At 42.6% G+C, this 27733-nt stretch overlaps 1 protein-coding gene across 4 annotated transcripts in view; it reads right to left on the reverse strand.

The window, feature by feature from the left end:
* Nucleotides 1–27733, reverse strand: part of FUT10 (fucosyltransferase 10) — an 88884-nt gene that overhangs the window by 2758 nt on the left and 58393 nt on the right. For all 4 annotated transcript variants that reach the window (XM_042934500.1, XM_042934502.1, XM_042934503.1 and 1 more), the window contains one exon: nt 8088–8923. In XM_042934500.1, coding sequence (XP_042790434.1) covers nt 8088–8923 — 836 coding nt within the window. The remainder of the gene's footprint in view (nt 1–8087; nt 8924–27733) is intronic.

Genomic DNA, 27733 nt, shown 5'->3' on the forward strand with positions numbered 1-27733 from the left:
TTAAAAGCTGGGAAGTCTGAATAGCAATACATTTTTTCCCCCAGAAAACTAGAGGTGGGCTCAAAATTGGGGTTACTTTAGTGAGGGATTATGGTTGGTCAGAGATTATATTTGAAGCAAGAGCAGAACAGAATCAAGAAAGGAGGATGCAAACTTTTGAAAGGTCACCGCTCATACTTATTGACTAACATGTGGAGATGCGAGGCTACATCCCATTGAACTAAAGAGTCAGAAGCAGGTAACTAAGAATGGACTAGAGAAAGCAAAGTCTGGGTTCAAAGGAAAGAACCATATAACTGTCAAAACTAACAAAAGATAAAATGGGCTACCCTGAAAAATGATGCAATCGCCAGCACCGGAAATGTTCCAAGATAACCAGCAGATGGCTTGTTCGTGATGCTAGAACCAGTCAGCTGGTAGCCATACTGACCACATACCATTGGATGGCCTTCCCAACCCTGGTGCTGCGTCACTGTTTATATGAGAAAGCCAGTACTGATATCTGTTTGCGTGCCTGCCCACTCAAAAGTCCTTTCAGCAGTGTAGGATAAAGTTCCATCTGAGGTGATATCACAAAGAAAATAATCTTATGAAATGGACTCTTAACTCCAGTGTTCTTGTAGAAATAGTTCACAGTATGACCTGAAGGAAGTGTGTCTGATGAAATAGTTATGACATTTTGGAAGTGACTAAGTTTCAGCATCTCAAATTGCCTTTCCAGCTGGGGTCCTGGGCAGAAAAACAAGCTGTTTCTAAAGTATGATTAACAAATATTTTGCTTCCAAAGAGAACATGGTTCCTATTCTAACAATAAGGACAAAGTCAGGTAATCTAAATTCACGACTTTCCTTGAGGCCATCAGGGAACCGAAACCACACAGGAACCAGGTAAACCGAATTCCAGAGTAACAAGCCCCTCCAGGGAGAGATGGATACATGATTTGTTTAACCTTTGACAGAACACAGGAGAAAGCGGTGGTCGTCATACCAACAGGTAATAAGAAATCAGTTAACATTTTTTAAAAATGTTTACTTATTTATTTTGAGAGAGAGAGAGAGAGAGACAGAGAGAGAGAGAGAGAGGCAGAGAGAGAAGAGAGAGTGAATCCCAAGCAGGCTCTGTGCTGACAGGAATGCAGGGCTCGATCTCACCATCCTGAGCCAATATCAAGAGTTGGACACTTAACCGACTGAGCCACCCAAGTGCCCCGAGTTACATTTTTAACAAATTCTTAAAGGTGAAGTACGGGTTTTCATGCCAGTTTGGAATACCTAGGAGTCCCAAACACAAAGGAAGAGTTCAAATCCACTCAAAAGCTCTTTTCCATGGACCTCCATCAGATGCTCAGGAGGGAGACTGGTAGCAGGGCAGAAGACTGAAAATATTTTAAGCTGAGTTAACATTAACATAATAACCTAAATTTGTAGGAGGTAGCTCAGGCGGTGATTAGAGGAATTTTATAGCATTAAACACGTATATTATGAAAGCATAAAGGTTTAAAATCAATGACCCAAGTTTCTACCTTAAATTTGAAAATGAGCAAATTAAGTCCAATTTAAGAAAAATTAACTTAACTGAAGACCATGGGGGAAGGGAAGAGGAAAAAAAGAGTTACAAACAGAGAGGGAGGCAAACCACAAGAGACTCTTAAATACAGAGAACAAATTGAGGGTTGAAGGTGGGAGAGGGTAAATTGAGGAGAGCACTTGTTGGGATGAGCCCTGGGTGTTGTATGTAAGCGATGAACCACAGGAATCTACCCTCAAAACCAAAAGCACACTGTATACAGTGTATGTTAGCCAACATGGCAATAAATTATATTAAATAAATAAATAAAATTTAAAAAGAAAAATTAAAATAAGGAACAGAAATAATTAAGATATAAAACAAAAGAAAAAATAATGAAATCAAAAGCTAATTATTTGAATAGCTCAATGAAATGGATAAATCTCTGTGTAGATTAATCATGAAAAAAAGACACAAATTAGTATCAGACATGACAGAGGTGACATACAGATAGTACAGATATTGAAAGAATAAAGGAATGCTGACAATGGTATGCTAGTCAATTTGACAACTTGGAGAATATGAAAAAAAATCCCTTAGAAGACACAATCTACCAAAGCTCACTCAAAAGGAGATGAATAACAGGAACAGCTTTGTATCTATTAAAACAATTCAATTTATACTTAAAAACCTTCCTACAAGGAAAAAACTTTGATGGCCTACTGGTAAATTTAACAAACAGTTAAGGAAAAAATAATACTAAATCTCCACAAACTCAGGAAACACGAGCAGAGGGAACATGAGAGCAGCATTACCACATATGAAAACTAGCCAAGGCACTGGGAGAAAAACATGGACCGGTCTACCTCATGAACATAGATGCAAAAATTCCTAACAAAAATTTTAACAATTCAAGTCCAACAGTAAATAAGAAGGATAATATAACCAAGTGAAGTTTATCTCAGGAAAGCAAGGTCATTTAGCCTTGAAAATTATCACTGTAATTCATCATTAAATAAAGAAGGAAAACCATGATTGTCTCAATGGAGACAGAAAATCATTTGACAAATTCTATATCCACTCATGCTAAAAAATCCTCATCAAAGTAAGAACAGAAGGAAACTTTCTGAATTTGATAAAGGGCATTAACCAAAATCCTACAGCTAATATCATAAACGATGATGAAAAACAATGATGAGACAATGATGAAGAACAAGTCTCTCTATGATGGGGAACTATGGTCCCAACAGTACTCTTCAAAGTTATAATGAAGGTCTTAGTACAGTAAAGGAGAAAAGGGGAAGAAATAAAAGGCAAATAGATTGGAGATGGGGATAAAATCATCTTCTTTTATAAATGACATGATCATTTATGTAGAAAAATCCTAAGAAATCTTTAAAAAAGATACCAGAACTAATCAGAGTAATGAACACGGTTGCAGTCTATGAAGTCAACGTACAAAATCAATTTTTTTTCTATATACCAGCAACAAATGATCAGAATATATAGTTTAAAAATATATATCATTTATTATGGTATCAAAAAATGTGAACTACTTAGTGATAAGTTTGAGTAAAGAGTTATAAAAAAACCTGTACACAAGAAATTACAAAATAATGTCTAGAGAAATTAAAGAAGAGTTAAATGGATAGATATATCATTCTAATGGGTTAAATGTCTCAATATTGTTGTCAATCTCCCAAAATTGATACTTACATTCAACACAATCACAATGAAAATGCTATCAAGCATTCTCATATAAATTGGCAAACTGACTCTAAAATTTATATATTAAAGCAAAAGACCTAAAATGGTGAAAATAATTTTGAAAAAGAACAAGGTTGGAAGATTGACACTATCTCATTTTAACACTTATTATGAAGCTACAGTACTTAAATACAGACATATTGATCAGTCCAGAAATTAACCCATACATATATATATATATATGTATATATATATATATATATATATATATATATATATATATATATGGCCAATTGAGTTTAGAAAAAAACAACAAGGTAATTCAATCATGAAAAAATAATCTTTCCAGTAATGGTGCCGATCCTATTGGACATCCAAATATACAAACCTCAACTCTTACACCACACTGCATTACAAAAATTAACTCTAAGTGGAAAACAGACCCAAGTGTAAAAGCTAAAACCACAACATTTCTAGAATAAAACAGAAGCACATCTTAGTGACCTTGGGTTACACAAATATTTTTATATAGGACACAAAACACACAAATATAAAAGAAAAAAATGATGTGCTGGACTTCATCAAAATTAAAACCTTTTACACCTTCAAAGACACTGTTATGAAAATGGAAAAACCCAAAGACTGGAAGAAAACATCTGTTATTTGTTCAAAATATATGAAGAACTGTCACCACTCAAGAATAACAAGAATAACTCAATCTTTTTTAAATGAGCAAAGATTTGAAGAGACGTATCGCCGAACATATTGATGGCAAATAAGCCATTTAAAAAATACTCAAAATCATTAGTTGCTGAGAAATGTAAATTAAATCACAGTGAGATACCACTATGCACCCAGCAAAATGGCAAAAACTACGACTGACCACACCGACTGTTAATGAATGCAACTCCCATGCAATGCTGGTGGGGATGTACGACAGAGTAACTTTGGAAAACAATCTGGTAATTTCTCAAAATGTTTAACAGACATCTACCATATGACCTAGCCATTCCTTGCCTAGGTATTTATAGAAGACAAATGAAAACATACGTCCACGCAAAGACTTGTACGTGAATGTTCGAGGCAGCTTTATTTTGTAATAGCCAGAAACTGAAAACAACCCAAATGTCCATCAACAGCTGAATGGATAAGGCCATTTTGGCATGTGCGAACTTCAACATGAAGAGAAAGGAACTGTTGATACGCAGTGTTGTGGATGAATGTCAACATTATCATGTGGATAGAAAGAAGCCAGACACAAAAGAGAATCATTACAGGATTCCATTTACATAAAATTCTAGAAAAGTGCCTTAGCTTCTTTGTCAGAAGTGGCAAAAAGCAGATGTGTGGCTGCCTGAGAAAGGGGGTGGAGAGAGGATGGATTAAAGAGGGACATGAGGAAACTCCTGGGGAGGACAGAAATGTTTGTCATCTTGATTGGGGTGATGGTTTCACAGGTATAGGTCATAACTAATCAAACCACGCATTTTAAATATGTGCAGTTTATTGTATATCAATTATACCTCAAAGCTAATTTTTTAAAAGCTTATCCCCTGTGAAGTTAGATCTCTGACGATTATATGCTGTCTCCCCTATTATGGCCTTTTTGAGGTCAGGATGGTGTATCGGTAAATGTTCTTTTACAGACTAAAGTCAATTCAATACCGAAAGACTTCCCCCTACATGGGGTAAATAAAGCAAACACCATAGAGAACAAGCCTACTCAGATTCAACAGGTGTGGTGGACAGACTCCAGATGGCCCCCGTGATTTCTGCCTCCTGGTATTCATGCCCTTGTATTCCTTTCCTCTTGAGCGTGCAAGGTATCTTCACTTGTTTTCTAACCAATAAAATACGGCAAAGGTGAGAGAATGTATGTGATTGTGTGCACATGATCATATATGCTGGTTGCAGCACTGATCTTGCTGAACTCTCTCACTCCCTTGCTGGCTTTGAGGAAGTAAGCAGCCATGCTGGGGAAGCCCGCATGGACGAGGAATGTAGTGGCCTCTCAGAGCCAAGGGCAGCCTCCGGCCTCCAGCCAACGAGCAACTTGAAGCCCTCAGTCCTACAGCCTGTAGGAACTGAATCTGCCAACAAGCATGTGAGTTTAGAAGCAGACTTGTCCCCAGTTGAGCCTCCGGGTGAACACCCGGCCCTGACTGATACTTTGATTGCAGGCTTCCGGGGGACCCGCTTAAGCCATGAGCTAACCCACAAGAAACCGTGAGATGATAAATATGTGTGGTTTTTAAGCCACTAAGTCTGTGACATTATTATTCACACAGCAATAGATAACTCACTAGGTCTGTGGGGAGGGAGAGCAGGGGAGAAGCAGAGTAGAGAAAGGGGAGATACATTTGATATTCTTACGGTAGTTTCTACATCCAAATACAATGATTAAATTATTGCCAGCCACAAGATGAAAAATAATCAGAGTCAGAGGAAATCAAATTATTTCTTTTAGCTTTTCCTTGGCTGAAAGAGAAAAAGTGAAGAAACATATATAAGCAGCTTACTTTAAGGCATGGCATATGGAAGCTGTAACAAATCTTGTAAAACAAATGAATAAATGCCAGAGTAAAGAACCGGTCTTAATACCCTTTTAATTTACTTTCACGGTACATTTTGTTCTGCTTTTCAATAATGAGCACATTAGCATTTGAGAACTGTAGCGCATCCATTGAAATGCAAGCAAAGCCTTTTAATCATCCTCACTGACCACTTCTCGGGGAGGAATAAGAACACGCCAAAGGACAGCCTACTCCATCTACTTTTCTTCAAAGACTCCAAAGAGAAGGACATGTAATTACATCACCTTCAGGCACTCGGAAATACCACAGTTAGCTGTTTTTTTGGAAATGCAGGAATATACACATTCTCCCATAACTTTTACAAAGCTATCCACCAACGTCGTCATGCACTCTCTTCCAGTCCCCAGCAATCATTCCAAAAGGGCGTCTGTGAGGTGCGGACACAGTTAGGGCTTGTGGGGTTCTTTGGTTTTCTGTGAGTGTCATGTCCAAGCCTGGCACAGATCTTGTTTGGCAGCCCCGGGCAAATCACCACCCTCAGAAGTTCTGTTTTCTGCTTTAACAGACTTTCAGAATAAGTAATTAGGATGGCATGGGTAATTAATGTGGTCTCTACTTTTTCACGTTTTCTGCAGTGTGCGGATTTTGGTTTTTGCTGTAACGTGGCCCTGTAACTTAGGTCAAAGAGGAAGTCGTTGCCAGTCAGGATGCATTCTCTGAGAAGGATGATGTAATAGTGTTTGTGCAGCAACCAAGTCACTTGGCTTAAAAGAAATGATTTTATGAGTAAATCTTTGTTATATAAAACCAGATAAAACAATGTAAATTTTTATACTAGTTAAAATGAGGAAAATAATCTTTCAAATATTTTAAAATTTGTCTAAAAATACATACATTTCTCATATGAGAGCCTTATCTATACAATACACAAAAATAATTCAATGAACTGTTCAGGTTTATGTCTGACCTGAAATTAATATGCTGTCCAAAATAAACATTTCAGTATTTAACAAAAATTGTTTGTGTCCAGAGAACTTAGATGAAACGTTACGTGTATATGGGAGTAGGACAAGGGACTGATGAGTGATGGCCAAGTAGTATAGTATAAGTGGGCCATCTCATTTCTTCTTTAATTTCTTTTTTTTTTCAATTTTTTTAAACATTTATTTATTTGAGAGAGAGACAGACAGACAGAGTGTGAGCAGGGGAGGAGCAGAGAGAGAGAGGGAGACACAGAATCCGAAGCAGGCTCCAGGCTCTGAGCTGTCAGCACAGAGCCCAACACGGGGCTCGAAACCATGAATCGCAAGGTCATGACCTGAGCCAAAGCTGGCTGACTTTTAGGGGCTGACTGAGCCACCTGGGCACCACTCTCTTTTAATTTCAAAGGTAAATTAAACTAATCTTTCTCTTTCTTTCAATAAGCTACCTTCTAACAAATTTAGTTATATATAAAGTGAGACCATTCCCAGGAGCATCAAGAAATTTGAAGACATTACTAAGAAATTTCTTTATAATAGTTTAAGAAAAAGAAATATTTTAAGGGTTATTCCATCATTATTTGAATATTTTCCCTATATTAATAAGCATGTTCCAGAAAGAGAAAGAGCAAGAATGAGAAAGAAAGAGAGAGAGAGAGAGAGAGAGAGAGGTGTTAGATTGCACATGTGAAATGAAAATAAGTTTCCAAGCAGTAGCCTGTGAGGCAAATGTGTAAGGAGTCTGACAGAAACTAGAGCACTGATGGAAAAGTTAAAGACCTGACAATGTGGATGAGATTTAGAACTTTCCCATTTTTTATTATTTTCTTCCCTCTCCTGCAGCCTGCTTCTATCACTGCCCAGCACCTGCAGCATGGTGTCCTTCAGAAGAAACAATAAAGGGGAGTTTAAGGCCTTCGGGAAGAAGGACAGGACTAGTAAACTTCATGAGGAATGAAGTCCTCAAAGGAGAGGAATGAAATATTCACCTTCCTGCAGAGCCTGGTCTCTCTAATGGGAATGAAGAGGAGTACGAAGGGGTCACTACAGAAGGATACAAAATGGCGGAGCGCCTGGGTGGCTCAGTCTGTTAAGCATCCGACTCTTGGGTTTGGCTCAGGTCACCATCTTGTGGTTTGTTGAGTTTGAGTGCCGTGTCGGGCTCTGTGCTGACAGTACAGAGCCTGCGTGGGATTCTCTTCTCTTTCCCTCTCTCTCTGCCCCTCCTGCTCTCTCTCAAAATAAATAAACTTTAAAACATAATAATAATAATAACTTTTTTTAAAAAAAGGATGCAAAATGTCAGAAGCCATCGAGATGGCTCTCCTAGAGCCTCTTCGCCAAACCTTGATTCTCTCACCTTCTCCTGAAGCCGGATATTATCCCACACCTTGCTGCACACCATGCACTCAAATGCATCGATGTAGTTGTCCTGGTGGACGTCTTGTACTCCCCACTTCCGTTCCTTGAGTGCTGTGAGAAGTCGCTGATTCGAGACCTCACCCTTCAGCTTCCATTCTATGTAGGCCTCGTACAGTCTGTCGTCGTGATCCAGTTGTCTGATGTAACTTGCCAGTTCTCTAGGGTGAGCAAATTCAGACACGAGAATAGCACTTCTATTACTTGGGAGCCAGTCAGCAATGCTGGGGGACCCATAATACACAGGGACCACCCCCAGTTTCAGAGGTCTCCAGAACTTCTCAGTGATGTAGTCGTCACACACCGCATTCTCGAAGGCAAGGATAAACTTATACTGTGCAATGATCTTATAAAAGCCATCAGCATCCATGGAAGCTGGATTTTTTAGCTGCGGAGGGAGATCCTTGTTTCGTAAACACTCACCGTAGGAATCCACCTCAACGTGAGTCATCAGTTCTCGAACATAGCTGTCCCTGTCTGATGGCGGGTCACAGTCTGACTGGACATACACCAGTGGAGCAAGTCTTCTTCGAAGGATGTTCTTGGACCGCAAAGGGACCAGGTATCTGAGTGACTTCAGGACTTCTACGCCCTCCAAGTACTGGGTGGTCAGTGGCAAGTGGGAATGTCGGCTGAACGTGGCAGTGTAGTTGAACAAGGTGATGACTGGCTTGTGAAAGAGCTTGTAATTATTTTTCGGAGACTCTTCGTGAAAAAGGGCCCAGTCGTGATGGGCCTTCCGAGGCAGAGGTAAGCTATCTATGTTAAAGTCAGTGCCTGGAAGAAGAAAAGAAAACGTTAGTATGTGCGCAAGAATTTTAGTGCTCGTCTGGAGTCTACCTGGTGAGATTAGAATACAGAGGAGTTTGAGGCTATAATGAAGGACACTACAGCGCTTGCAAAGTGCCTCGCAGTCAGTCACGACGCTGTCACCCTAGAGACTGTTCAGGGGGGGGATCACCAAGCAGAGGGACCCTCTTCCTGATTTTATAAAAAGAGAAATGGGACTAGTGTGTAGCCTGGTTCTGAAATGAGAATTTATTCTGCTGCCTCCGCCAATCGGCTTTTCTCCCCAGAGGTGTTGTCTCAGAGAGGGCGGGAGAAAGAAAGAGATAGACAGTTCTTAAAAAACAAAAGAGCAAGAGAAAGGAAGTCAAAAAGGGGTAAGCAACCAGCTTGGCATTGATGGACTGAAAAAAAGTGAAATCACGCAAAAGTAGCCAGAATGAATATATGGTATAGATATTTTTTTTCATCCAAAATGATCGATTTCAACAAAGTGCAGTGAATCAACCTTAGTCAAAATGGTAGAAAAGAGGTTTTTAAAGACAAAACAGCCAATAATAGCACCATGCTACAGACCACCGCTGCAGGATGGACGTTAATTAACAAGCACATCAAGAAATAAAGGCGGCATAACAGGATTATAATTATGAGTGATTCTAACTTCCACAGGATTAATTGGGAAACCTTTGAAACACGATCCTGTGCAGACAGAAGTGATGGATGTGGTAAGCAGTTGTTTCCTGACATCGTGGATGCAGACTCAATCAGGAAGAAGTTATTTCTATAACCGAGAAAGGATTAACACAATACCACAATATGTAACAGAATTTCTAAAGTGTTCCTGACACTGATGATTTTGTGGCCCCTGATTTGAGTTTTTAAATGTAAGGAAATGGCAAAAAAAAAAAAAAAAAAAAAAAAAAAAAAAAAATCTATCTGCAGGGGGAAAAAAAAGCCCAAATAAATGCTTCCAGAGGAACAAAACATATTCTCTAGTAGAATTCATAAAAATTAATTGTTTAATGCTGGTACACACTCTCTCAAATAAATATATACTCTTTGGTGCCAACACTACAGCAAGAAGTCATTTAATCACAAAAGGCTTTTAAACAATTAAAGATCAAGTAAGATTGGGGCGCCTGGGTGGCTCAGTCAGTTAAGCATCCCACTTCGGCTCAGGTCATGATCTCACAGTTTGTGGGTTCGAGCCCCGCATCAGGCTCTGTGCTGACAGCTCAGAGCCTGGAGCCTGCTTCGGATTCTATGTCTTCCTCTCTCTCTCTCTCTCTGCCCCTCCCCTCCCCTCCCCTGCTCATGCTCTGTCTCTCAAAAATAATAAACATTAAAAAACCAAAAAAATGCTCACCTACATACACACCGGGAATTTAATGACACGTAGACTTAGGTGGTCAGCAAAAGTTAACAGACAAACTTGAAGATGTGAAAGAGTAGAGAATTTGAGAAGAAAGGCCATTCACACATGAAGTGGTTGCTGGTCAACTGGTCACCAACAGGACCAGGAACGCAGGAACTTGAGTTAGAGCATTAAGTTTCCACTGAAGGCATAACAGGAATCAAGGCTGTTTAACTGGGAGAGAAGAACTGGAGTCCAATCCACAGGAGTCGGAGACAGTGATCAAGATACAAGATTAAGATTGGTGGCATATGATTAGAACAGAAGTGGGTCCACACTTAACTCAGGAGGGGGGCAGGCACAGGTGTCTTGAGTGAGTGGGTCAGACACCAGTGGCTGGCGGCTGCTGCTATATGGCACGCAGGTGACTCTTTATTTGCCTCGCCCTGGCTGTGCCACGGCAAAGATCCAAAGAACAGGACAGCAGCAGGACACAACGCCTGCCTCCTGTGCTTCAGAGAATGGAGATGGCCTGAGCATCATCTCTGCTCGTCCACATTAGTTAAGGGTAACAGGCACCAAAACCAGCTCTGGCTAGATCTTTCTGTGGCCAGTTTCTAGGTCCACTCAGATTGTATTCATAACATGAATGGGACTTGAGACTGGTAGCAATTATGAACCCTTCATTCACTGTAACGAGGGCTTGCCGGCTCGGTAGCCAAGTTCTACTGGAACCCTGATAAAGGAAGGAAGGGGAGAAGAGCACGGGGTTCCGTGCATATGCAATCTTTAGTATTAAAACAAGCCTGTGGAATCTAAGCAAGATACATCCATGTATGTTCATGCTCTAAAAAAGAACATGGCTTTTGAAAAACGAGAGTGTGAGGTTCTAGGACATCCATCTGAATTGTTTAGTTTGCAGGAGTGACGCCATCTTTAAAAGTGCGGGAATACCTTTTTAACAGAGAGGAAAGTTAAAGGGACCTAACTTCCCAGAAACATTTCCCATTATTTTTTTACCTTAAAAAGTATTTTCTAGCTACTTCCCTAAAACACATACACAACAGACACACACAAAATCATATTAAAGTAGGCTTTTAATCAGATTCTTCCACACTAAAATTCTCTGGGGAAGATTTTTAAAAAGATGGCATTTTGCCCAGTGAGCTCCTTCCCTAAACCTACAGCTTCATATGGTCAACACTCAAGAAGACTGAAATAAGAACCATAAAAGCCCTAAACTACAGCTGATCCTGGAACAACACAGACCTGAACTTTGTGGGTCCACTTACCTGTGGATTTGTTTTCAACAAACACAGTATAATAGTGTGAATGTATTTTCTTTTATGTTTTTCTTAATAGCCATTTTCTTTTTTTCTGGCTAACTTTATTGTAAGAATACAGTATATGATACGTATAATATACAAAATATGTGTTAACTGACTGTTCATATTATCCTTCAGGCTTCGAGCGAACAGCAGGCTATTAGTAGTAGTTAAGTTTTGGGGGTTCCAAAGTTAGACGCAGATTTTTCGACTGTGTGGGGTGTGGTGCCCCTAACACCTGCATTGTTCAAGGGTCCACCATATTTCACTGAGGATATCACGGTCTAGAATATGAATGATGGGGCTCCTGGGTGGCTCAGTCGGTTGAGCATCCAACTTTGGCTCAGGTCATGATCTCACGGTTTGTGAGTTCAAGCCCTGCGTCGGGCTGTGTGCTGACAGCTCAGAGCCTGGAGCCTGCTTCTGGTTCTGTGTCTCCCTCTCCCTCTGCCCCTCCCCCACTCATGCTCAGTCTTTGTCTCAGAAATAAATAAACATAAAAAAATTTATAGAATATGAATGATGATACTGAACAATTTCTATAGGTGGCTCAGGAAACAACTGAGTTCCTTACTTCTCTCCAACTCTAGGGCAATACCCACTATAACAAGAGTTGGAACATTCCTTATTTTTTTAAGTTTATTTATTTATTTTGAGAGAGAGAGAGACAGAGTGTGTGAACAGGAGAGGGGCAGAGAGAGAGAGAAAGAGAGAGAGAGAGAGAGAGAGAGAGAGAGAGAGAGAGAATCCCAAGCAGGATCCACTGTCAACACAGAGCCCTACTCAGGGCTTAAACCCACGAACTGTGAGATAGTGACCTGAGCAGAAATCAAGAGTCAGATGCTCAACCAACTGAGCCACCCAGGCGCCCCAAGAGTTGGAACGTTTAAAGAAATCAAAGGCAATTCAACTATGGCAAATCCATAAAAACGTGACTAACTTGCATGCCATTAGCTCACTAGTTTTACACAGTCCTCTTCACTGGCTCTCCCGTTTAACAACTTCGGATTCAAACTTTCATTTCTCTGGGTTATTTTGCGTTTACTGCATACTGAAAAATTTATTCGCTCCTTTAAATAACAGCTGACAAATAGATCTTAAGCACTAAAGTGCACTGTAAAGGGAATTGCAACTTGGAATACAAATGGAATCAAATTAATGCTGGCAAATGGTGCCAGATTGCTAACTGCGGAGGCTGAATTTGGAGTGGCAGACAAGCAGAAGACCGACTATACTTTACGATATGTTTATGTGCTCCTTTCCTTCTGCAAGCACACAAACTCTTTTTTTGTTATTCCTACCCAGACTGGTGAAAACAGAAGGCAACGCGTATTATTAGCCGCACTCTACTAACGAAGTTTGAATCATTTATCTGGAGCTGAAACCTCTAGTGGGGAGCAGAATTTTCCGACTGGCTAATGCTAAAGGACTGGAAAGATCAGTGGCCCCACTACAACGCTTGATTCTTTTGAACGATTTGCTCGTGGTGCTCCCAGGTACCCCCACCAAAACATTACCTGGCTTAAACCCAGCTTGCTCGGGGAGAACATATACCTTATTTAGGAAAAGAAAAGTGCCCCCTCAAAATGTCCTTCAGAAGTAATCCCTGATTTTATTTTCTTTTAAAGTTTTTTTACGTTTATTCATTTTTGAGAGAGAGAGAGAGACCGAGTGTGTGGAGGGGAGGGGCAGAGAGAGAGGGAGGGAGACATAGAATTCGAAGCAGGCTCCAGGCTCCGAGCTGTCAGCACAGAACCTGAAGCAGGGCTCGAATTCACCAACCGTGAGATCATGACCTGAGCCAAAGTGGGACATTTAACCGACTGAGCCACCCAGACACCCTAGTAATCCCTGCTTTTAAAGACAACTCTAACATAAAACTGTGTGCCCCACAAAGAATACCTCAATATAGGAAAGCTCTTGGGGAAAAACAATTTAGGCCACATATTACCACCCAGAATTTTCATAGTTTGTTGCTATTTTTAAAGCCGTTTCACGTGAACTTTCTTGACTTACCCACACAACCCCATCAGGTCATGTATTTTCTCTAAGGTTCTGAGGGCTAACTCCAAATGTGAAAGCGGGGCACCTGGGTGGCTCAGTTGGTTGAGCATCTAACTTGGGCTCAGGTCACGATCTCATGGCTCATGGGTTCCAGCCCCACGTCAGGCTCTGTGCTGACAGCTCAGAGCCTGGAGCCTGCTTCGGATTCTGTGTCTTCCTCTCTCTCTGTGCTACCCCCACCCTCCGCCCATGTTCATGCTCTGTCTCTCTCTCAAAAATAAACAGTAAAAAAAAATTTTTTAATGTGAAAGAATGGTGCTGGCACCTGGGAAAGACCCCGATCACCCCAGGCTAAATTCTAACTAAAGGCAGGAGGGGTGCCATACATGCACCTCTGCAGATGGCCTGGTTCCAGCCCAGTCGGGGTGTGTGGGCAGGCCACTGGACTCCAAGCACTCCCGTACTAGCTTCTAGACCCATCTTCTCCCCCTCTTCTCCACCACCTCTCTTCATGAGTCCTACCTGCCCCTTATCGATTCTATGTCGTGTAGCCCTCTCTCAATCGCACATGTTCAATCAGGCCTGTCCATCTGCCCCTGGGCCTGGAAACTTCTCACGCCCCCTAACTGGGCCTGTGCTCTAGGCCAGTCAGCAACTTTGCAGCCCCTTCCTGGCAGTGCAGAGCCTGAGGCAAGAGTAAAAACGGGGTCCGGAGTACCATATGCCTAAACGTTCAGCACCTGTAAATCATTCTGAGTGTTGGATCTTCGATCCTTCCACCTTAACATATATACATTCCTGGATTTTCTTTTAAGATTTAAAAAGAAATTGTAATGTTTATTTTTGAGGAAGAGACAGAAAGAGAGTTGAGTGGAGGAGGGGCAGAGAGAGGGAGACACAGAATCCGAAGCAGGCTCCAGACTCAGAGCTGTCAGCACAGAGCCCGATGTGGGGCACGAACCCATGAGCCATCAGATCGTGACCTGAGCCAAAGTCGGACGCTCAACCGACTGAGCCATCCAGGAGCCCCCATTCATGGATATATATATTTTTTAATGTGCAAAGTCACAGTTCACACCAAATGTGGAGAACGTATATTCAAAATCGACACCGTTTTCTACCATAGGTCGTGATTCTCACTGGGGCCTGGGACAGGGTGAAAAGAGAAGGGAAAGGTTCTCCCTGGCTCGCAGACAGCCTCACCTAACCCCTCAGGCCTTCCCTTCCACTCAGTCAGCACCACCCCAGGCTAGACACCATTTTCCCTTCCTCTTTGGTGGGGGGGAGGGGTTCCCTCGTGGCCTGTCCTGGGTCTTGTCCCTCCCCACCCCCACTGTCCAGGTGCCTCCTGAAGCTCCTGAGTTGCTCAGCTGAGAGTCCCCATCAGACAATCTCTGCCCCATCCCTTCAGGCATCAGCCTTTTAGACTCTTGCAAAAGAACCGGTGGCTGGGCAGTCAGGTTCAAACCGAGACCTCTCAGATTCCTCAGGGTTCCAAGCTGGAACGCCAGGGTGCCTGGCCCCTTTTCCTTCTGCCCCTGGCTCTGAGCCACACCATGAGGGACCCTGTGACACAGACATGAACACCTGAACCTGTAAGTCCAAGCTCTGTCCTGACAAAAGCTCCCTCTCTGACCAAATTTAATCAGGCTCTTCTGAGCCCTCTTCTCACTATGTCACAACCTTGGCCGGCTGCCCTGCCCTCGGCCTCCAGAGCCCAGATTCGGCAAAGAGTCCTGCCGTGTTGGTTTGGTGATAATCCCCTCCTCACCCTTGATATTTAACCAAGTCCCTCATCCCCCACAACTGATGTCTAAGTCCTTGACCTGCCTCCAACATGAATCCTGAAGCCAGTTTAGCAAACATCTTCCTACCCCTGCTGTCCTCTTAGTAACCTTCCATACACTGATTGCCTCACCCTGCTTGTTGGCTAGACATCCCCAACAGCCTTTGTTGTATTCAGAGTTGAGCTCAGTTCTTTTTTTTTTTAATGTTTTTTAATGTTTTTGAGACAGAGAGAGACAGAGCATGAGCAGAGGAGGGGCAGAGAAAGAGGGAGACACAGAATCTGAAGCAGGCTCCAGGCCCTGAGCTGATGACACAGAGTCCAACGCAGGCTGCAAACTTATGAACCACGAGATCATGACCTGAGTCACAGTCGGACACTTAATGGACTGAGCCACCCAGGCGCCCAGAAGTGAGCTCAGTTCTATACTGAAGTCTCTCTCCTCTATTAGAGCAGTTCGGATAAAATCTAGCCTAACAAGTATCCAGTGTAAAACTTTTCTTTTACATTCCACACCTTTGTAGTCACCCCTTCACCAATCTGGGCACCAAGCCCAGGGGTGCATACCTGCAACAGAGAAGTGGCCACTGAGGGCTCTGGAAGTGAGCTCCACTTTGGCCATTGGGGCAGGGAATTCTGGGATCCTGGTACTTGGAGTGTGACCTCTAAGGGGGAGGCACAGGCTCTATGGCCACAGGTGAGAACGTGACCTTAGCCTATGGACTCCTCGTCCTGTATGAAGGGGCACAGCTGGAGAAAGCCAGAGCTGACCCCTCTGGGCCGAGTCCAAAAGCTCCATTGTCCAGATTTAAGTTGTCAATCATCGTCCCCAAGCACAGTTGCTTCCAGGTTAGAATTCATGCTCTGGTATAACAGTGGCCTGGTGTACTGTGTGTGATTACTTAAACCAAGGACACAAATTCAGATTTTAAACCTCTGGACAATGACATCCAATATGGTTGGGCAGGAGGAGGAACGGGGGGATGACTATTTACTTCTAGCACATTCTCCCATAATGAATCCTCTTCAATGATTTAGTCTCAAATATGCCAACATGTCCGTTTCCCAACCCTACTCAGGTTTCAACTAAACCTACTTACTGATAGATCCTACGTTTATACTCTATCCAGACTGCTCCCCTGAGCTCCAACCAGATTATCTAATAGCATGCTAGAAATATCCACTTGGATAGCCCAGAGAAAATCACCAATGACCATGCCCTGACTAAACTAGCTATCTTCCCCTAAAGCCCAATCCCTTTTCGTGTCTTGTCTCCATTACATCACCACCAAGGTTGGTTTGAGCCTCTTAGAGTAAGCTAAGTGCTCTACCTTTGAGTATAACCCTTCCTTTGCCTTTTCCCTTTTATTTTTTATTTGTTTATTTACTTGAGGAGGGGAGGCAGGGAGAGAGGGAGAGAGAATCCCAAGCAAGCTCTGTGCCGTCAGCGCACAGCCCAACTCGGGGCTCGATCTCATGAACTGCGAAACCATGACCTGAACTGAAATCAAGAGGTGGACACTTAACTGACTGAGCCACCGAGGCACCCCGGCTTTTTTCCTTTTAAAGTACATCTCAGGTGCACAGAATTGGGTGAATCGTAATCTTTGGTACACGGCACACTGACTCCAATGAGCCAAGCATAAACCTACAGAGAACTCCGAGTTACGGGCATTTGAAATCTTAACGCCAACACACAGCTCCAGCCCGTACAGAAGGGTTGCCAGCCCGAGCATGCGGCCGAGAGATCCGCTCAATCCTCCGGCTTTCTCATGCCAGGCCGATGCTCTATGTGACCAGATAAAGTTGCTTTTTATGTGCGTTTTTTTTTTTTTTTCCCGGAATGACTTGAAATATACCGATTTACAAATTCCTATGGAGAACAGAACACGCACATGGAAGATTTTGCCCTTTTATTTTGCAGACAATTTCCACCAAAATGGATCCAGGAGTCAATGCTTTATATAAGTCCATCACAAAAGGAGAGAATCTAAAGTAGAGACCTTCTCTCTCCTGGAGACTACTTTCTTCCAGACATACCAACGTCCCCCAACAGAACACACATTCCTTTGAGAATTCAAATACTGGGCTTAGTGTTACCATGGGTTTTGCCCAAGATTACAGCACTCTCGGCTGCAAGTGGGTTCACGGAGGGCACAGAGGGCCCGGAGCTCTTTTTTCTAACAGGAGGTCGTGTTAGTCATCGGCTTGCTGGCTTCTCAGCTCCATTCCTATCTTTGTGTGTTGTGCTCTGCACTGAAGGGAGAGACCCTGCAGACTTCATTTCTCAGGACCCCCTGCCGACCGGCCTGCATTTAGGTCCTGCCAATGGGAGCGCTGTAGGGAGGCTGGGAAGTGGAAGGGCAAGAAGGAGCCTCTTCTACAGGCTTCTCCCCTAGCAGAGAGAGCAGCAGCACCTGGGATTGTGATCGTTATCGGCTGCAGTGGAGACACCAGCCACGAAGACTGTGGTGACAGCCCCAGCGGCAGTGGCAATGACATTTCAGTGCCAGCGCACAGGTTCCTGCTCACCTCCAACAGCGGAACCTTGGAGGCCAGCTGTCCTGCATTCTGGGTCAACCAATCTCCCTGCCATGCTTCTCCAGCCCACGGATGGTAGCTGTTTCCCATTACTTGTTCCGCGTAACTTCCCTTACGTTCTTTTGCTCCACCAACCCTTCCAAGCCTTTGTAACTAACCAATTCCCATAACAAATCCCATTGTTTGAAACACCTAGAACACCTATCAGAGGACGATTAATACAGAAGCCCATTTCAAAACCCTGAGACTTCCAAGGCACCTGGGTGGCTCAGTCGGTTGGGCGTCTGACTTTGGCTCAGGTCACGATCTCATGGTCGGTGAGTTCAAGCCCCGCGTCGGGCCCTGTGCTGACAGCTCAGAGCCTGGAGCCTGCTTCAGAGTCCATGTCTCCCTCTCTCTCTCCGCCCCTCGCCTGCTCACGCTCTGTCTCTCTCTCTCTTTCACAAACAAATAAGCATTAAAAAATAAAAAACCTTGAGACCTCCATCTGACTACAATTTATTATTCCAACTTCTGTTGCAGATTTTTTCTTACTCGCTTACTCCTTGATTTTCCTAAAAATACTATTTCTTCACAATTCTTATCCCCTTGTTATCACCATCCCAGGGTTTTATGTCCCCCTTTGTGTTTATGTCCCTCTTAGTCCATCTGGTGAGAATGGGGAAGGAGAAAAAACACAAGCCTCTTATTTAAGGAGGGAAAACATAAAATCAGAAAATGAGGCTCCTCCTTACGAAAGGAACCATCAAACTGCTTGACCCTGGGAAGCCCAGTCCTGGTGCAGGTACTGTGTTGTAAATGCCTCTCTGAGCTGCGAACACAAATACACAGAATGCTGATGACCCAGGTAGCTACGGAGAACAGAAGTTTTATCACAAACTACAAATCCTCTCCACTGTGTTTGGGTGTTTGTTTTTCCCCTTCAACTGTGTTTCTTGACATTTAACGTAAGAAATAGATGAAGACTTTCTTGCTGCGAAAAATTTTACTATGGAACCTTTTACCCGTCGGAAGTGAACACCTCTGTGGCTACAAGATGTTAAGGCTTTGTGAAACGATGGGCGAAACACAACCGCGGCAGACAGCCGTGGCTCATAAATCACCCTATTGCTAAACGCCTCAGCGGCAGCGAAACTCACAATGGCACCACTGAGTGTGTCGTCGTTTCCTGCCTGGGATTAAATCATTTGCTTCGTGAAACTCAAACAACTTCCAGTGTTTGAGATAACTATTGCAATTGCTACCTCCCCACTACCGCTATCTGCAATAAGCTTCACAAGCACATTAAGGTACCTCTGACAGCGTCTGAGCCTAATCTCGAAAGGGATTCCATTTCTTCCACGGTAACAATTAGAACGAGTGAGAAGATGAAGAAGAAACCAGAGCAGGACTGACAGTTTGCAGGGCGGCCTAAGGCACTATCCACCCCCCTCCCCCCGCCCCCCAGGAGACAGGAGCTGAAATGTCGCCCAGGGCTTATTGGCAAAGCCACTTCAGAGAGTTCTAGAATGTTCTGCTAAACCCCTGCTTGCCACTTTCATGGCAAGGCTACATGACCCTGCATTAGGGTCTGTGATATCTCTCAAGGCACGCAAAGAATTTATTCTTCGTTATTAAAAAGCCGCGTGTGGGGGTTTCTACGTCTCACGTTCTGATTCTATTGCAGCCAACACACCTGGAGACAGGAGGCAGCGCCACTGACTCAGAGCAGCACCCCTAAAAAGCAAGGTTTTACTGAGTTCTACTATTTGGAAAGCATTAAACTGGGAACTCTGGGGCTTCACAGATGAACAAAATAAGCTCCAGGGATCTTATGATTATGAATGTAAATGTTAAGCCATTAGCTGAAGTTCAAACTAGAACAGAAATGCAAACAGCCCTGGCAGGAGAAAGAATGGAATGATTATTTCTGACTGGTCAAAGAGTTTGGGGCTTAACTGCTTATAAGTACAGGAAAAAAAAAAAAAAACAAACAAAGCAATTTAAAAAAATAAATAAGACTCCATTATCAACTCAGGGCAAATAAGTAAACAGTGAACCAGCTGGTTCATCTATGAGTATCATTTGCATAGCCATAAAAATGTAGAGTGAATATTAATCTATCAAATACGGTAATATAAGTGGAAGGTGCGGATACAAGAAGGGTGAGTTTTTGAGTAGGAGACGATATAAGAATCAACCCAAGATACAGCCAGTAGCTTCCAAGATACAGCCAGTAGATAAGGCCTAATACTGAAAAACCATTAAGTAACCTGAGAAGCTAACACAAACTTGCTATTTAAACTTGGAGTATGTATAGCTTTGATAAGGACTAAAATAAAATATTATATAGGAGAAGTGTCTCCCTCTCCCGTGTACCAGAAACCCAGGTCCCTCTCCTCTATTAACAGCTTCTTTTCATGTTCCGTATTTTTAAAAAAATACATAGATGGAAGGAAAGAAGGAAGGAAGGAAAGGAGGGAGGAAGATAAAATAGCACATTTAACTGAATCTAGGAAAAATAAATTATAAGACGGACCATTAATTTTTTGTGTCACTGAGAAAAGCATTTGCAATTAAACTATGATCTAATGCTTTCTTAGAATTTTTATTTATACTTAGTAGAAGAGCTCTTTTAGATTTGCTTACAGATTTTTGTGATTTATCATTCTTGTGAATACTTAGAAAAATAAAAGTTGAATTGGTTAAAGCATCTAAAATGTCTTCAGATTCAGAGTCCAACTCTGAATCATTTTTGAATATGTGATGTCCTATGTTTTCTACCATGTTTTGCTCTGTGCCATTAAGGCTGTTAGCGATACAGCATTGCTTAAAAGCACACAGCACCATCCTCTCTGGGGTTTCCTTCCAAACCACTGACACAATCCCCAAGTTTTGGTGTCCATGCTTGCTTGGCATTACCAGGTGTCAGAGAACGTTTTCAGGCATTAACTTGACCTATATTCTTTCCTCAAATGGTCCTTGAATGGTTTGCTGAAACATCAAAGGGCTGCAGTTCCCTTCGTGCAGACTGGAAGGACGGGCCCATGCGTGGCCATGAGGACCACCACAACTACCTCCCTGTTGTTGCCGACGGTAACTGGAGGGAGGCTAGCAACTATAAAATACACGGTGACATCGGGGATGCTAAAATTTGAATGGGAAAAATGCTTTTTAGAATTAAGTAAATTTTGGGGCGCCTTGGTGGCTCAGTCAGTTGAGCGTCCAACTTCAGCTCAGGTTGTGATCTCACGGCTCATGAGTTCGATCCCCACGGGTTCTGGGCTGACAGCTCGGAGCCTGGAGCCTGCTTCCGATTCTGTGTGTGTGTCTCTCTCTGCCCTTCCTCCGCTTGTGCTCTTTCTCAAAAATAAATAAACATTCAACAAAACTACAATGAAGTAAATTTTTGCACAGAAATGAAAACACGTGAGACACGGCGCATGCACCTGCAGTTTCCACAAAACTACCATGTGGTTATTTCCATGTCAGTGAAGGCGGAGTTGTTCCATTTAGCGCCCGATTCTTTTTGACGATCACATAGGACTATTCCATTTAGTGTATGTATGTGTCACTTCAGTGTTCTCCCGACTGTTCCACGTCGTGGGACAAAAACTAAACTCTGTAAAGTGGGTCGTGAAACAGCCATCTTCCCAAGTCGGCCGCACGGCTTCCTACAGTACTTGGTACCGCTGACGTCTTCACTAGCAACTAAAACTTCAGTGCGCACTGCCCAGGAGTCTGTGCTTAGACTCTCTGCTGGAGGGACATTTTACAGAAGTCAATCCTCAAGACAGCAATCAATCTCCAAGCTAATTACATCCTCTGAAACCAACGATCCGGACAACTGAGTACTTTGACCAAACCACCTGGTAGATATGGGACTGCCAAATCATTTTATTCCACTTAGCCCTTGGGCCACATTTGACCTTAGTGGGAAGCTATGACCTAGAGAAATAAACTCTCCTTATTCTCAAAGTCTCCAGTGCCCCAGTCCATTTAATCATCTTAGAGTCTCTCTCTCTCTCTCTCTCTCTCCCCAAAGAGAAACAGTGAAGAAAGCTCTGCCCTCCAAAGTTCATCATGCATACGGGGCACCCAGCTTGATTTCCTAACGCACATGTGTCATTGCGGAAAGAACAAAACAGCCACAAACTCGGTCAAGAATTTTAGGTCTACGTGAGGAACCCTCAGTAATACGATGTATAAATTATAGTTTATAGGCGCACGCTTAATACTTTGAACAGGTAAGATCCACCTCTCCTATGGCAGTCAACAGGAGTAAGACTGTAAATGCACAAAGGACATAAACATTTTCCTATCATTTTAATTTTAGTTGAATTTTTTATCAAATTTCTAGAAAACATATGCTCAATACAAGAAGTTCTACTGTGCAAAAATAAATAAATAGATGGAGGGGAGATCGAAATAAATACATACATACATACATACATACATACAGATGAAGAAACATCACCCATATTCCCAAAGAAAAGCAATGTTTAACATTAAGGGTCTTTGAGGTTATTAATGTGTATGAGTCTTAGTGCATGAACAATTCAAATAAGAACATACTTATTACAACACTTGAGTATAATCACTACTGATATAGTGGGAAAAATAAAAGAATTTATAGTGATATTAGGTTGTTGCTGTTGTCATTGTTAAGTAGGCTTCACACCCTGCACAGAGCCCAATGTGGGGTTTGAACTCACAACCCTGAGGTCAAGACCTGAGCTGAGATCAAGAGTCAGACACAACCAACGGACCCTCCCAGGAGCTCCTACGTTGATATTACTTTATACTTGATTGTTCGTACTCAAAGAGAGATGAAATTGGTCCCCAAACACCCTATCCTATAGAAACAATGGCTCAGAGAACAGAACGGGCCTCAAAATTGGAAATGAAAACTCCCTCAGAAACTCTGGTCCTGACAAGGGAAGCCCCATAGACATGGCGCCTCGCTTCAGGGCTCAGTTACCGCTGCCCTCCAAGGCGGCAGTGCGTGTGAGCAGCCAGCCAGCCAGCGAGCAGGCCCAGGGGAACAAAGTACAAGACGCGGAGCGGCTCGGAGAGGGCTATCATCAAAGTCTGGGGGTTGCTGGACGTGCTCAGGTAGGTGAGGTCACAGAGCTTTAAGCTCCCACAGCCGTTCAATGACCATGTGGGAAAATGACGGCGTGGGAGCATGTCATCTGTGACACGCTGAACTACTGAACAAAATAGGCCTACCTACCCCAGATTTCTAGCCGATTTAGCAAATTAATGCCTTGACTGCTAAACCACTTTTGGCCAGGTTTTTTGATATTTACAGCCTAATGCATTTGAATGGTATTGACTTTAGTCTGTGACCCGACATTTGGGAAGTCTGTCTGCAGGTGTATGGAGAAGCAGTTTTAGGAGACCTTCCCCCCCCCCACCCCACCCCCCCCCACCCCCCCCGCCGCTCTTTTCCTGAAACAGGCTACATTGTTACTGCCAGTGGACTTCGAGGAGGTGAACTCTGTTGCAGGAAGGGCTTCCCAAGTTGCCTACCTCCTCGTGTTGGTTGTTCCCTATTCAGGTATCTTGTGGCTTTGGGTATGGACCTGAACCACAGCATTCAGTGTCCTCAACTGCGATTACACGTGCACCCATCTAGCCTCTCAACAGGCAGGGACCCGTGTCTTGTTAATCTTTGCCTGGAGAACCTAACACAATGCCTGTGACGCACTACGTACTCAAAGATATCTGGACAATAAATAAATGCATTTTCCGCTCTTATTTTGCAGAAGTCAGGCCTTGGCTTACTTTGGCAATAAGAGGTAGAGAAAGAGCAGGAAGTAAATGTAGAAACTGGGTGCTAACAGCAAGTATGGTCAAAGGGATAGAGCTCAGCTTTGGAACCACTGAGAATTCTAAAAAAGCGTTACAATTACATCAAAGCATCAAAAGCCCTTCATTTCGCACAAGGGTCGTCTGCAAATTTTATCAGTCCTATCACAAAATAGGAATTGCCGTTCACATTCCTAGCTGTTTGATTTCATGACTTGATCTGCACCCAATGAGGTCAATGGGTTTCTATAAACATAAAAGGACATATTGAGTGGGGGAGAAGTGGGTAAAATGAAGTGATGAGAAAACCCCTACATCATCTTAGCAACACTCACCTGCCTCATGTACTCTGACAAGTGCAGCAGTTTTATTTTAGAGACTTATGATAATACATCATGGTGGACCAGGGATACTGTCACCTCATAAAAAAATAATGTGAAGTCTTAGCAACATTTTGCCATCACGTTACTAATTCTTGCCAAAAAAAAAAAAAAAAAAAAAAAATTCTTGACAGAGTCAATGATTTGAGAAGGGATTAGTGAGTTATAAAAATGGAAACGGAGGGGCGCCTGGGTGGCTCAGTCGGTTAAGTGTCCGACTTCAGCTCAGGTTACGATCTCGCAGTCCGTGAGTTCGAGCCCCGCATCGGGCTCTGGGCTAATGGCTCAGCGCCTGGAGCCTGCCTCCAATTCTGGGTCTCCCTCTCTCTCTGCCCCTCCCCCGTTCATGCTCTGTCTCTCTCTGTCTCAAAAAGAAATAAAACGTTAAAAAAAAAATTAAAAAAAAAATAAAAATGGAAACGGAGATATTAAGGAAATGCTAAAGAACTAGACTCTTACCCTAAGCTTCGGTGTGGAAGACGCTTTGGGTGGAGGTCATGTCTTGACCATCCCACACCGGTCACATCTTCCTTAGAGTTTGTGATGGAAACATCTTATCAGTCAGTCATGGAAAAACGTTAAAATTCATTCTAATCCTGAGCTCATGTAAAGTCCACAAGATTATAACTGGTCAATAAATCAATACCCAAGTGGCAAGTTTTTCTGAGAACTTTTATACAAGTCAAATGTGTAAGTAAGCAATAAATCAGATTTTATTAAAAGCAGAGCAAATTCCCAATTTGCTGTTTGAGCTTGCAAAATTTAACTATCCATTTCTACTTTGTTTCAAATTTTTCACATGTAAAAAGAATTCAACCTTTGAGGAGTAATGGTACAGCTTTTTTGAGGCCAATCTGGCAGCATGTAGCAAAATTTTAATTTATCCATTGACACAGCAACTCCATTCTCAGATATTTAGAGAAATAATAGCACATATGAACAGAGGCATACAAGTAAGTTTATAATAACATGACAAAAAAACAGCAATAATTTAAATAGCCATGGACAGGGGGATGATTAAATACATTTAGGTGCCTTCATACTACTGAATCAATGTAGCTTTAAAAATAATGAAGTAAACTTGATATATTCTAACCCCCCCAAAATTTAAAACATATGTTTAAATGGAAAAACCAAACCCAATATATATCTATGGTATGCTTCAGTTTCAGAGAAAAAAAAAAAACATTCAAAACTACAGGCTGATTTCAATTATACATAAAAATTCTGGAAGGAAGGCCATTAATGTGACTGGGACAGGGATTGAGAAAGTAAAGGTGAGATTTCATTTTTTGCTTCTTTATTGTTTAAAATTTGCCTTTGTGAATATATTTATGCATTCCTTGTGTAATTTGTAAACATCAAAAAATTAAAGGAAAAAAACAACACACCTCTCTGAAAAGAAGCATAAAAAAAATCTTACAATCCTTGTATAATACGTAAAGGCTCACAAACATACTCCAAAATTGCCATGACATCTCCAGTGCTACTTAGAAAATACTGCCCTTAGGGGTGCCTGAATGGCTCAGTAGGTTAAGCATCCAATTTTAGCTCAGGTCATGATCTCATGGTACGTGAGTTTGAGTCCCACATCGGGCACTCTGCTGTCAGCGCAGAGCCTGCTTTGATCCTCTGTACCCCTCTCTCTCTGCCCCTCTCCCCACCCCCCAACTTTCAAAAATAAATAATGTTTTTTTAAAAAAAGGGCAATACTGCCCTTGGAATCCTGCATGCTTATAAGAGTATCGTATTTCAGAATTCATGTGGAAAACTCTATGGCACAGTTAAATGCCAGGCATTTCATCCACCCCCAAAAAAGAAAGCTGGCAGATTGCAGTTTACTTGAACATCAACAGGTGAAGACATTTGCTCACATCCAGCTAATGAATTATTTCATATGTAAATAAGACATTAGCTCACGTCCTCAGAGAAGCCATGTTAGAGCAATGCCTTGCAATTCAGCTGGAAACTTGGTTGGATTTTTAAAATTAAGCACATCAAAATCATCAAGCTGGAGTCCATCACACCAGGCACCTTGAAACAATAATAATTACTAGTTAATCTTAGTGCTTTCAGATACATACTTGGTAATCTTGGTTACATTTAAACTTTTAAATGTCAGAGCTCTTAAAATAGTATACTGGAAAGCAGAATAGTAATAAAACATAATATGCCCTTAATAAAATAGGAATCCGAAGTATTAAAAAAACAACAACAACAGGAGTTGTCATCAACACAAGCCTCAGCCACCCCCGCAGCTGGACAGCTTCCAGAGGGACTCTCCCCAAGGTGGGTCCCATGTCGCCGACAGCCTCAAGGTGAACAAAAATGAAATGTCCATTTTTCTTGCCCTTCCTTTATTATTTAGAAGCTCGTATCTCTGGTGCTTTAGAGTACCTACCAGAGGGAGCTGGGGTGACCAACTTGTCCCAATTTGCCTGGGACCTGTCCAGTTTTACCACTGAAATTCCTGTTATTTGAGGAACTCCCTGAATCCAGGGCAAATGCAGGACAGTCACCCCCGGGGCCAAACTCCTAACAAAGAAAACAAAGCCCAGGCCCTCAGTAGCCTCCACCTGGGAAGAAAAGGCATGAATTAGGCTCAACCAAGTCTTATTCCTTGTCAAGTACAATGGGGATTAAAATTCAGTTTCGTCCCTTCCTGATTGGGAAATAGAGGAATCTCAAAAATATGCCGTGTGACAGAAGCCAGACAAAAGAGAGAGTGCTTGGTGTACAATTCAACATATAAAGTCTCTGAGCCAGCAAAACTAACCTACCTATAAAAATCCCATCAGTGGTTTCCTGGGCGGGTGGGGGTGGGAGTGGGGAGGTGGGGAGTAAGGGCAGGCTAACAGGGGCACGTGGGAACCTTCTGGAGTGAGTAAATGCTCTATATCTTGATTTTGACATTCGTCAAAACTCACCAACTGCTGACTTAAAATGTGTGCACTTACTATATGTAAACCTCACCTTTCAAGAGCTGATTTTAAAAATAAGAGTGGGATCTTCCTTCACCCAAAAGATTCAGGACAGACTGAAACGTGTTTTTAGGGATGTGGTCAGAAGGGTTTCTGAGGCGTGGGGCAGATCAAAGGGCTGTGGTGACTTTCAGCTCTGCACTTGGAGGATTCCAAGGGGACAGCACAGGACCTCGCTCCCTGATGTAAAATACATGCAAAATTCACAGGGAATTTGTGCAGTCATCCATCACAGGAAATTGCACGGATTCCTTCTCTGGAAATATTGAAAGAAAAGCATAGCTAACGTTCTCCCATTTTACGAGGTTTTGTTGTTACAACTATAAACTCATCAAGTGACTAGAAGAACAGAGGCACAGTAGGTGGGGGAGGAAGGTGGTGCAGATTTCAGCGCCTCTAAATAATGCAGCAGACCGGCCCAACACAAACAGCTTCTAGTACAGAGATAACCCCAGCAGTGGGAACCTAATCTAATAAAAACGTGTGACGTGCCTTTGGTTCAGGAGGTAGTCTCCGTTCTGACCTTGGTGTCTTATTTACTTACTTCAAGGAAATGTCTGAGAGCTGGCTAGCTACTAGGGAACAGAGGCACAGGCTTCCAGGACCAAAGTACCCGGGAGGGGATCAGAGGTCCCAG

Source organism: Panthera leo, chromosome B1 (assembly GCF_018350215.1).
Source record: "Panthera leo isolate Ple1 chromosome B1, P.leo_Ple1_pat1.1, whole genome shotgun sequence".
NCBI lineage: Eukaryota > Metazoa > Chordata > Mammalia > Carnivora > Felidae > Panthera > Panthera leo.